General features: G+C 36.8%; 1 protein-coding gene across 1 annotated transcript in view; it reads left to right on the top strand.

The window, feature by feature from the left end:
- Positions 1 to 1,886, top strand: part of LOC140240367 (uncharacterized) — a 48,449-nt gene extending 46,563 nt beyond the window's left edge. The window contains exons 3-4 of the mRNA XM_072320137.1: positions 869 to 996; positions 1,697 to 1,886. Coding sequence (XP_072176238.1) covers positions 869 to 996; positions 1,697 to 1,886 — 318 coding nt within the window. The remainder of the gene's footprint in view (positions 1 to 868; positions 997 to 1,696) is intronic.
- The last annotated feature ends 11,601 nt before the right edge of the window (positions 1,887 to 13,487 follow it).

Below are 13,487 nucleotides of genomic sequence, written 5' to 3'. Positions count from 1 at the left end.
CAGATGAAAAATTCGATTAATCGAATGATTTATTGATTCAACACTCACTATCATAACTTATTATGTTAAGAATACACACTAGATTCTATACATTGACATGATAAACACTATCTAGCAAAAAAAAAAATAAGGTAACGAAATCTGTCTTATATATGTATATACAAATGTCTTCATTTTTTCGATTTTTTCCCGAAAAATGCGGAAAATTGCTGTTTTGAAAACTGTGGAATAGGAAACAGTCTAAAATACATTACGGAAAAAAAAACACCTATGTATTTTGTTTCTATTCTTGCTTAGAATTCTCTCGACAAGATAAAAAAATGGATATATTTATGTTGCCCTTGACAACTTTGTTCAAAACATAACAACTTGACTTACCCCATCGTGAAGCAAGGCACAATCTGAAATGACAGAATGTACAAACATGACACCGTGTTCGAGCTACAAGGGGAGCATCTCCAACTTATGGTCAAACAAACGAATAAATTTGTTCAATTACCAATCAAATCGGATCCAATGATACTCATAAGTGTGCATTCTCCTTGAATAATTTAAAGAAATTAACACTTCATGAATTTAAAGAAGGTTTATATTTATGTTCGTTTGTTTGTTTGTTTGTTTGCTTGTTTTGCTTTGCCGTATTTCTATCCTCATCATTCTTCTGCACACAATTTGCAGCACACAAGTTCCCAGACAATGTAAAAATACAAATTTGATGTATTGTTGCTGATATGTTCTATTTCAGTTGCTCCGTGTGTTTATTACTGCATTTGTGCCTGGTTTGTCTGGCATTCTGATCGAATAGTACATTTCTAGGAGTATGTCTGCTTACCCGTAATCTTGTTTTCTTTTTCTGTTACCATGGTAGCCAATGGATGTCATGGAAATAAGGAGCCCGCCAAGCAACGATGTTGATCTCCGATATCTTCTGCAAAACTTCCTCGACAACCGTGAAGTTCGTGCCTGGAGCCCAATCAAAAGCCAGACCTCGTGTGTGTAAGTAATACGCACTCTGTCGGACAGATACAACTCAGTTCTCTGAATTCGTCTCGTCACTTTGGTATGGAAGTACATTGCATTAACTGACGTACATATAGAGTCACTGTGGATATTTGAATTTCAAATGTCATGGAAATAAGGAGCCCGCCAAGCAACGATGTTGATCTCCGATATCTTGTATTGTATTTTTGAAAGTCATTTGATTGTCCGATTTGATATTTTTGTTGTTGTTATCGTTCTAACTCTCTAAACTCAACTTTCAAATTTCACGTTGTCTATTGGTTGTTGACAAAAAAAAAAAACACATAAATTTTACAAAACATATTATACAATATTAAATTTACCACAGTTGCAATTTTTGTATACAGAGATAGACAATGAGATAGAAAGACAAGAAAGAAAGAAACCAAGATTCTGTGTGTGTGTGTGTGTGTGTGTGTGTGTGTGTGTGTGTGTGTGTGTGAAGGAAAAAATGACGTACAACTAGTCCATAAAATTCAGTCCATGTTCTCTTTTTGTGTGAGAAACGCGTGAAGTGCGTCCACATGTTTCAACATCACAGTGTATGAAGAAAAATAACTGCTTGAAACAAACTGAAAGGAATAGTATTGTGATCGCTGAGAATTGAATAATAAGACTTTAACACCACTTTGCTTTGTCTTTCTTTTTGTCCGTAATTTCATTTTCTGTCACAAAGTGGTGACAGGTGTAGGTACGCCTGGAAGCGGGGATTCGAGTCAGCCGTGCCGAGGATAAACTCCCGGGGAGCTCCGGCCTGGGCCACGTCCCAGTTCAGCAACGGAGGCTGCAGCGGAGCTTCATGTTTAGCCGGCTGGAAGCGAGGATTCAGGGTGCTTCCTCAACGTGCGGTGGACGACGAAAACTGATGGGATTCCTCTTTAAACATTTGCAAACCATGCGTTTTAACTTGCACAGTACAATAGAAAACAAAATGAACTCTTTGTCGTCGTTCAAACACTTGCAGCATTCTGTAACTTTTCCCTATTTCCAGATTTTTTATTTATTCATTTTTTTTTTTTACTGGAGTCCGTTATCCTGAAACCTGTACATAGCCAATGCCTGTAATCAAGATAGAACTCGTTGAAAAATGAATAAATAGCAGAAATCCTGGCGCGAAATTGATGAGCCTGTTTAGACTTTGCTATGGATATCATTCATTTTGGAGGGGTATGCTGGGTGCTAAAATTTGCAACATATAGTGACGTCACTCCCTAGTCCTTGCTCTGTCCGATCCCTTTAAATCACGTATGATGTAGATGTCTGATGTATATTACATAGGCTTAAATTCATCTCTACTGCTTTTTTATTAGCGCATTGTACATAACGCTTTGAGCCAATTCTAGCATACTCCTTGAATAATCTAAGGAGGGCACTAAGAATGCTAGTTCTACACGAGTGCTCTTCATGAAAAGCAAACACATCCAGGCTTGCTGTTCGGAGTACATCCTTCTGAGACTTTCTTCTAGATTCTTTTACTGTTCGCTCGTTTATTCGTTGGAACAATGCTAATCTCTTGGAAATATTATGCTGTGAAGTTTTGGAAACTACATGATTTTTTTACACGATCATCCATCAGGGACCAATCCTGTTGAAAATTATTCATTACCCGACGTTGTTTCCATTTTAATTTCACATTTTCCAGGGTAAACGACATGTTAATCTTTCATAAATATCCAAGCAGTCAGACAAGTATCTTTCCCCTTGAGAATCGATCTATTACTCGCCTAGCATGGACCTGTGACATGGTCTATCAAGTAGGGGGCACTCTATTTTCAGCAGAGCTCTCTCCCGTCAGACGGGAGAGGGCGTCTACCCTCTAGCCGAAGTGTTAGTATTCAACATGGCCTCCTTCTCTTGCTCGAAAGCTTGCATACTGATGTCTCTCTGTGGTTTTCATGAATGTTAGATTTTTGCCAGCCAAGACAACATACTAAGCTCATTAAACATACCAGTAATAAAGTGAACAAAGCAAGAAGGTACACGTTAGGGGGGACATCAAACTACTAGCACAAAGTACAAAGATGCAACGAAATGCTGCATTCCTTTATATTTCATTCAGTCCCCCTCCCCTCCCCTCCCCTTCCGAAAAGACTCTATAGTCACCGCATAATTGTGTAGCTGGACAAGCATTTTTTGTGTTGAGGTTGTGTAGCTCTCGTACAGCGCTTTGTGTGGAGCAAAATTACCCTATAGAAAAGACTTCTACTTTGGGCCGTGTCAAGTAGCAAAATCTCTTTATCTATTTATCCCCAGCTATGCCTGCATGTTTACTGACGTTCGTCAGGAAGAATTCTACCCAACACGCTCAACTTTGTCCTTTGTCCCACCCTTGTTCCAAATTGGAGTACTAGTAGATGGAAGAGTACAGGATGATCCCTATTCCGCATCCCATTTTCAGCCTCTGTTATTCTCATGAATCATGAGCCAGCAATGTACTAAGCTCTCTACAATGTCAAATGATTATTGAGCGAGCCTAACAGAAATAAGTTATTTGTACAGTGTCTAAAATCAGAGCAACAATAAATGTATTAGATTTCATGAGTAAAAAAAAAGTTGGATTTTTCCTCTTTTGTTTGAGTCGAAACTTTACCATGTACCAGGTGTGCATATCTACATCTGACTATTGTAATGGTAATGATATATGTATATTTTGCTTACGTGTGTGGTTGTGTGCGCGCCTGTGTGTGTGGGTGCGTGAGTGTGTGTGTGTGTGTGCGTGATTTTTTGTTTGTTTGTATGACTGTGACGCCTGTACGCTTACACATGCTTGTGTGCGTTTGTAGGTCGGAAAATTTCGTCTGTTCGCTAAAATAATAAAGAGTTAGTGTTTTTTTCTTTTTTTTTACGGTGGTTTCAGAGCAAACATGGGGGGTTGTTTGTTTGTTTTTGTTTGTTTTATTTTATTTAATCACGGGATGAAATGCCCTCGATCAGCCAGGTGAGGCTGTTTTTTCAGAGAGGCAGTGAATACAGTGTTACAGCAACAACAAAAACAACACAACAGTTAACAAAGCAATCAAAGCAAATTAACAATAAAACCCCCCAAAATCAAGCATTACAAAATGAAATACATCACAACATAACAGAAAATAGATGCCAAGAAAAAAAAAAGAAGAAAGGGAATATAGACGTAACCACTAAACACAAATGCTACAAAAGAGGGTGACACAAATTGGTTCACGTAAATTCAGACAAATTAGCTCAAACATAGTTATGAAATCCACACTATAACACATACTCTAACATTCTTTCAGAAGCTTTCAAATTACTTATTATTCTTACATCTTTGGGGAGGTTATTGAATATCTTAACACTGGAATAAATGCATCCAAATTTCATGAAATTTGTTCTAGGTTTTGGAAGTGTGATAATATTGCGTGAATTACGTAAATGATATCTATCTCTTTTGGTAACTATTTTTTGACAGATAAATGATGGCAGGAAATGATGTAATAATGGGGCGATTCAGAGTAATGGGCGAATGAATTTCAAGTCTCACGCTTCCTTTAGAGCTACACCGTGTCAAAGGACAGTGACAGAGTCGTCTTCACATTCCTAACAAATGAAATCATGCTAATGAAGAGAGGTAGATTGACTGCAAGCATCACAGAAGTGCATTTAACCCTACGTGTGACTTCGGTTTATGCTCAATTTGCGAAGGCAGAATCAGCGTTTTGAAACGCTGATTCAAAACGCTGATTAAAAACGCCATTCACGGGAGCACTGTTTATGCTCACTTTCTTCGATTCTTGGAAAGAGCGTTTGCGATTGCTTCGCTGACCTCAGCAGAGGCAGGTCAAATTGGGGGGCGCGCTTCTTTTTTTTTTTTTTTTTTTTTTTTTTTTTTTAAGTTCTGGCCCGAGTGTGTGTATTGTTAATGTTCCGTAGCATGTCTAATAAGATTTCGATTGCTTTACTAATACACACGTACATGAACTGTAGATAATGATAGGAAATACGAGTATTTATTTAATCTACAAATTGTTGACAAAATCAGAATGTATGATATAATAGTGAGCTCTTCATGCATTAATATGTCTGTCACCATGTACATTAGTGTACCAAAAGGGAGCTCGAGGGATCACCACTTGCAGAACAGTACAAGGTCGGCTGGCCTGGCGCGCGAATTTCAAGTGAACCGAAAAGGCGATGGAGATGACGTAATTTAAACGCGTTTGTGATGTGAGTTGCGTTTGCTTCCCCGTCAAACGTGATTAGTCAGAAACGCCGATCGTATATTCTGTGCGTTTTGAAACGACGTTTTGAAACGGCGTTTATATCAGAAGAGGCCGTGTTTATGCTTCCCCTTTTCGGGTCAGAATCAGCGTTTTGATACGCGTTTAGTTCAAAACGCGTTTGCGTCCTTGCTCATTTTGATATAAAGGCCATTTAAAAACGTCGTTTCAAAACGCACACAAAAAAAGTGCGTTTATGATTGCCGTTTCTGACTAATCACGTTTGACGGGGAAGCATAAACGCAACTCACATCACATACGCGTTTAAATGACCATCGTCTCCATCGCCTTTCCGGTTCACTTGAAAATGAGCGCGCCAGGCCAGCCGACCTTTCGATTACTGTGCAGTTGCGCAACACAATTTGCAGGTGCTGATCCCTCGAGCGTTTTGAATCAGCGTTTCAAAACGCTGATTCTGCCTTCGCAAATTGAGCATAAACACACCCAAATGAGCAAGGACGCAACCGCGTTTTGAACTAAACGCGTATCAAAACGCTGATTCTGGGCCGAAAAGGGGAAGCATAAACACGGCCTTCTCACATCCGCATTTATACCATGCACCACCTTCACGTATACATCAGAACATAATAAGGGGGGGGGGGGGTATAGAGAAAAATGATATTGAGCTCAACGTTGGGAGCTGGCGACGAACATTCCCAAGAGCTCTTACACATCATAGTACTTCATACTGCATCTGTGATGAGTGGAAGTGGCCAGTTTGAGTTGTAATTTCACTGTACATGCAGTTTTATCACCACATGCATCAACAAGAGGAAATTTGGATTAAAATTTGGAAGGGGAAAAAAAACATAAGAAGAAGAGGATAATCAATGTCTGCATGGGTAAAGAAGATTTTTTTTTTCTTTTGTATTTCCTAAACAGGAGAATCATGTGATAGATAGTACTGTACCATGGTAAACGTAGACGGTGGACAAGTAGTAACTAAAGAAAAATAAAATTTTCGGAATGCTGACAAACTAATTTGAAGAGATGGCAATATCATTTGCGATGAATCCGTCAAGATTAAGTTTCCCGTGATAATCACTCTACGAAAAATACGTTCATCTTTGTACCTTAGCCGGCATTGTCGCACTGAGAGCATCTTTACGGGTGCAACTTTGCACCTTTCAGACAAGTGACCACATTTAAAGGTGCAACTTTGCACCTGACTAGTCTTGAAAGGCTCAAAGTTGCACCCGTAAAGATGCTCCCATCGTGACACGTGTACTAGTAAAGGTGCAATGTAGAACCTTTATTAGAGTGTGCTGGGTGCTATATAGTTTTATCATTATTTGCTAATGAATACCTTCTTAAGATAATAATGATTCATAAACACTGTTGCATAATTATCTTTTACTGCAATATTATGTGGGAAAATCAAATATTAGTAATCACAGCATGAAAAAGGGAGTTATTAATGTATGTGATAATGTACGCTTCCACGACCGGGTTTTATGAGTCATCAATGAAAGCAGTGCATAAACAAGCTTTTCAATACTAGTAGCACAACAGTCTTAAATTGGACAGTTAGTCAGCAGGCCCACTTTACAACAACAACAACAACAACAACAATAACACCAACATCAACGCCATCACCAGCACCAACAGCAACAAGACCAAATATGGCGTTGGAAAGAATCAATGGATAAATTCCAAAATGCCCTCCCGTCATCACATGTTTGTTCCTAAACGACAGATGTACATCCTTTTTCTTCCCCCTTCAAAACAGTGAATGTGTGAATTTGTTTACTGAAAGTCACACCCCTCCATTCCTCTCTTAGTGGAGCGGCATAGCTTGAAAAATTAGAGGAATTGTGCATTTTATGATAAAAGCACCAAATTTCGCACACATGTTGACAATGACATTTGAAATAAATTCAGATATTGGGCCATCGTAAATAGCGCCCTCAGCGGCCATGGCAGCCATTTTTCAAAATGGCCGCCATAAATGCCATTTTTCGTAAAAAATTACAAATTTCAGGGGGAAAAATCAATAAGGTTTGGCAAACGAGTGGGAAATAACATTTGAAATAGATTTAAATATTGGGCCACAGCAAATTGCGCCCTTAACGGAAATGGCAGCCATTTTCAAAATAGCCGCCATAAATGCCATTTTTCGCAAAAAAAAAAAATAAAAATTTCAGAAGGGAAAACCAGTAAGATTTTGCAAACGAGTGAGAAATAACATTCAAAATAAGTTCAGATATTGGGCCATCGTAAATAGTGCCCTCAACGGCCATAGCAGCCATTTTTTTCAAAATGGCCGCCATAAATGCCATTTTTCGCAAAAAAATTAAAAAAATCAGAAGGGAAAACCAGTAAGATTTTGCAAACGAGTGGGAAATAACATTCAAAATAAGGTCAGATATTGGGCCATCATAAATAGCGCCCTCAACTGCCATAACAGCCATTTTTTTTCAAAATGGCCACCATAAATGCCTTTTTTCGTAAAAATTTACAAATTTCAGAAGGGAAAATCAATAAGATTTTGCAAATGTGTCGGAAATAGCATTCAAAATAAATTCAGATATTGGGCCATCGCAAATTGCGCCCTCAACGGCGATGACAGGGATTTTTTAAATGGCCGCCATAAATGCCAGTTTTCGTAAAATTTTAAAAATTTCAGAAGGGAAAATCAATAAGATTTTGCAAACGAGTGGGAAATAACATTCAAAATAAATTTAGATATTGGGCCACCGCAAATTATGCCCTCAACGGCCATGGCAACCATTTTTTTCAAAATGGCCGCCATAAATGCCAGTTTCCGTAAGATTTTACAAATTTCAGAAGGGAAAATCAATAAGATTTTGCAAACGAGTGGAATATAACATTAAAAATAAATTTAGATATTGGGCCATCGCAAATTGTGCCCCCAATGGTCATGGCAGCCATTTTTTTCAAAATGGTCGCCATAAATGCAATTTTTTCTCTGAATTTATTAATTCCACAAGAAAAGTCAATATGATCTTGCACTCAATTCAAAAATTTCGTTTGAAATATATCTTGCGCCTATGTATTACATTATTGTAAATAGCGCCCTCAATGGCCATTGCAGCCATTTTTCAAAATGGCCACCATGGATTCCATTATTTTTTATTTCCTGATTTCACAAAAGGAAAAGTCAATAAGATTTTGCACACAATTTGAAAATCATGTTTGAAAAAAATATTTGTATTAGATTATTGTAATAAATATTTGTATTAGATTATTATAATGCTGCCCTCAACGGCCATTGCCGCCATATTCCAGAATGGCTGCAATTGTCATAATCATTTTGTTTTAAAAAATGGTAATTTCAGAAAGAAAAGTTAACAAATGTGTACATAAATTGAAAATCATGTTTAAAATCAAACAATACATCCAGGTTGCACTAACTCTAGAAATTGTTCCTTCGCAAATTTTCAAGAAGAAAAAAATGCTAATAACGGTAATTGCAGCCATTTTCCAAAATGGCTGTCATAGATGCCATTTTTCTTTTATGAAGATGTCCTAATGCCGGAAGAAGACAATAAACATTTTTTTTTTCGAAAGTTGACAATTACATACAAAGAAGTTTAAACATTGAGCCCTCATAAGCTGTGTTCTTAATGGCTATTTCAGCTATTTGTCAAAATGGCTACAATACACTCTTCTTTTTCTTTCTTTTTTTGAAAATTTGCTTAACTTTAGAAGGAGAAGACAGTAGAATACTCACAGAGACATTGTGTAATCTGAAATATGGTGTTAAAGAAATCATTCGTGGAACAACTAAAATAAACAAGGCAAATGCTTAGCGATTATATCTCACCAATGATGAATGCATATTTTAGGTGGCAAACATGAAAAATTTCCGAAAAAGAGTAATATGAATATCCAGGGATAATGGCGCCATGTATCAACTTTGACAGTAACACCATATCATTGAATATATGGGACTATATGACGTGTATCTATTCTAAAATGTAACTTCCTAAACATTCTTAAGACATTCTTAATTGCCTTTCATTTTACGACAAAAGTTAATTCACTTTATGCTATGCTTCCATAAAAACATATACATTTGATATCCATACTGTTAGCCGTCACACGCGAAATACTGCAATTAGAACTAAACTGAAAACATGAATTTAGAACTAACCCATCAATGAAACCTTTTTTTAATTTAAATTTCTTTGAACACCAGATTGCATTAGATATAATTGCTCTTTAGCAGTATTCTATTGCTTTCTCCTTCTGGAATAGGCAAATAAAAAAAGGAGTGTGTGGAAGCCATTTTGACAAAGAGCTGCCATAGCCGTTGGGGACGATGTTTAAATGGTGGCTCAATATCTTCATTTCAAATTCAAATTTAAATTCAAACTTGAATTTATTTGAATGTCTTTTGTCAATTTCCACAAGAAATTGTATTGTCTTCTGGCATTATCATATTTTCAAAAAATGAATAGCATTTAAAGTGGCCATTTGGAAAATGGCTGCCATGGTCGTTGATGGTGCCATTTGTAATGGCCTCATATATTATTTTCTTTTGAATATGATTTTCAACATATGTACAAATTTCATTGATTTTCTCTCTGAAATTAGCAAATCTTTCCAAAAAAAAAAAAGAAAATAAAAAAGAAGCAGACATCCATGGCGGTCAGCATGGCCCTTGAGGGCGCCTTCTAAGAAGACCTTATACTTAAATTTATTTTTGAGCAGAATTTTCAACTTGTTTGCAAAGTCTTATTGACTTTTCCTTCTGACATCAGCAAATTTTTGGAAAAAAAAATGGTGGGGGGGGGGGGCATCCATGGCAGCTGTTTGAAACTTAGTGGCTGCTATAGCTGTTGAGGGTGCACTTTTGGATGGCCTATTATCAAATTCAGTTTGAATGTAATTTTCCACCTTTGTGGAAATTCTGATTGACGTCTGCAACACTTTACGAAAAAAAGACATTCATGGTGGCCATTTTGAAAAATGGCTGGAATGGCCATTGAGGGGGCAATTTGCAATGGCCCAATAAGTTTACTTTTGAATGTAATTTCCCACCTGATTGCAAAATCTCGTTGGCTTTCCCTCCTGATTTTAGTAAATCTTTTCGAAAATATAGAATTTCTGGCGGCCATTTTGAAAAATGGCTGTCATGACCGTTGAGGGCGCAATTTCTGATGGCCCAATATCGAGATTTATTTTAAATGTCATTTCCCATTTATAACCAGACTTTTCCTTTTGAAATTAGCATTTTTTTTAATGAAAAAGTGGCACTTATGGTGACCATTAAAAAAAAAAAAAGGCTGCCATAGCCATTGGGGGCGCAATTTTCAATTGCCAAATATCTGGATTTATTTTGGATGCAATTTCCCGCTTGTTTGCACAAAAGAGAAAAAAAAATGGCTTTCCCTTCTGAAATTTGCATTTTTTAACAAAAAATGGCATTTATGGCGGCCATTTTGAAAAAATGGCTACCATGGCCGTTGAGGGCGCAATTTCCGATGGCCCAATATCTAGATTTATTTTGAATGTAATTAACATTTATGGGCAAAATCTTATTAACTTTTCCCTTCTGAAATTTGCAAAATCATCGAAGAAGTGGCACATTAGACAGCCATTTTAAAAAATGGCTGTCATGGACGTTGAGGGCGCAGTTAACAATGGCAAAATATCTAAATTAATTTTGAATGTAATTTCCCACTTGTTTGCAAAATCTTACTGGCTTTCCCTTCTGAAGTTAGCAAATGTTTTGAAAAAATGACATTTATGGCGGCCATTTTGAAAAATGGCTGCCATGGGCGTTGAGGGCGCTATTTCCGATGGCTCGCTATCTAGATTTATTTCGAATGTAATTTCCCATTTGTAACCAAAATCTTGTTTACTTTTCTCTTCTAAAATTAGCAAATTTTACGAAAACATAGCATTTATGGCAGCCATTTTGAAAAATGGCTGCCATGGACGTTGAGGGCGCTATTTACGATGGCCCAATATCTAAATTTAATCTGAACGTGATTGTCAACCTGTGTACGAAATTTGGTGCTTTTATCACAAAATGCACAATTGTTCGGCTATGCCGCTCCACTATCTATACAAGTGATACCCTTTTGATTCGCGGCTGGTAATGCCTAGCACTTCATGTACTGTGCAGCCGTCCGTATCTAATACGAGCCGTCGGTTACCATGACGTCATCAAGGACTGCCGAGCAGACTGCACAAATTTAAATTACACCTCAGTTGAAGATGAACAAAAACATTTTATAATGATGTTGCCCAAACACAAATGTATGAAAATGTATACATTAACATTAACATCTCCTATTATCATATATTTGGAAATATAAGCCACATCTATGAATTCCAATCTATATCTAGACGAATATCAGAGGTGGACGCATATCAGTTAGCACATGATAGGTATATGCATATATATAATTTATATATATATATATATATATATATATATATATATATATACATATATATATATATATATATATGAAGGGTTTGTTTGCAAAAACCGATAAGTCCATTTTTGAAGATTTTGAAGTACGATCTCTGTCATAAAGTACAAAATAATACCTTTTAAATGATATATTGGTCACAACATAAAGGTATATTTTTGAAGTTATGGTCAAAAGAAGCAAAACATTTCTTATTACTTATTATTCTCTTTATTTTTCTTAACCTTTAATCGCAAATATCTCCATTTGGCAAATATGGACTTATCGGTTTTTGCAAGCAAACTCTTCATATATTATATATATATATATATATATATATATATATATATATATATATATATATATATATAGTGTGATGATGCTGATATTCCTACCGCACACCTCTGTCATCTTAAGTGAAATTATAGTTGAGACAATGTAGATAACAGAAGATGTCGCATGAAACTGGCAGAGTTGTGAAGCTTTCGACCGTGGTCTTCCTCAGCTTTAATCCCTGCTAAGCAGACGTTTGAGTTGCCTGGATGTCTTGTGGCTGTCTTGTGGCGGGGATAACATGCAGCATTCTCCAGATACGGGCTAAAAGGTACCGTCGCCATTACCCATCATCATATGTCCCCATAACTGATCAGCAGGTGGAACCACATTTCATTTCATTTCATTTTTTATATTTATTGTTTCTGCGTGGTACTTTTTATTAATGAATAAATCACTTTCGAAAACATACAAATACAAACCATACTGATTATCCAACATACAAGTACTTTTATGTGCATAGTTATCAATGTAATACATTTCGTAGATGGTGGTGTCATATTGACAGACATCTTCACTAGAAAAAAAAATGAGCACAATCCCCATCGAAATTATCAATGCAACAGTGACACGATAAAAGGAAATTATGAAAAGAATTCTGCATATTGCTTTCTTGGCATAATAATCATGATAATAGAATACTATCTTTACCTTCCTCTGATCCTCCATTGGGCAAGGGGAAACATTTTTCACCTAAAGGATGTATTTTATCAATATTTCTGTATTCTGTTAGTCCACATGTAGGCACCTTAAAATTCTCTTCAAATACAACTGCCTTTGCTAGGGTATAATAATAAATTATAGCATTCGTGCAAGCAAGATTGTTGCAAAACCTGACGAAAGTTCACCAGGTAAAACACACTCACAGACTCATGAATCACCGTGCGCGAAGAGGTTTACGACACTTTCTTCCTTTTTTTTCTCTCTCTCTTCTTGTGTCCCGACCGAGGTTACATTTTGAATAGGGCTAGAGAAGAGAGGTGTTAAGTAGCTGGCTGGATCATTACTTCCATTCCGAAATCTCTGAAGCGGCCGTATAAGTGCATGCTATATAAAAAAAAGTATGACTCAAATCGCCAATAGTCAACACCTAACTGCAAACTAACCAACACTCATCGTAAACAACAAAAACGAAGAATATTTCTTGTTATCTTGCGTTGTCTCTTCCTAAGCGAATAACCTCATCTCAGGATGCCCTTCTAACCCAGAAGAAAAGAAGGAGAAGAGGGTGCGTAGCTTGGAACTATTATTCTTCTTACTGAAAAATTGTTCTCCGCCGGGAATCGCCGGGAATCGAACCCGGGTATTATATGTATATATATATATATATATATATATATATATATATATATATATATATATGTAGCGAACAAAGGGGCCTTGGCACTTATGCAGACCGAGCCGACCGTCCGTTTGATATACGATATACGATCACTCTGTGAAGAGGATAAAACCTTAAGTTTCCCACCACTTGTACGTCACCAGTCTACACCTTGCAATTCACACCATC

The sequence above is a fragment of the Diadema setosum genome, chromosome 17 (genome assembly GCF_964275005.1).
Source record: "Diadema setosum chromosome 17, eeDiaSeto1, whole genome shotgun sequence".
NCBI lineage: Eukaryota > Metazoa > Echinodermata > Echinoidea > Diadematoida > Diadematidae > Diadema > Diadema setosum.
This window is presented reverse-complemented; position numbering and strand designations above follow the sequence as displayed.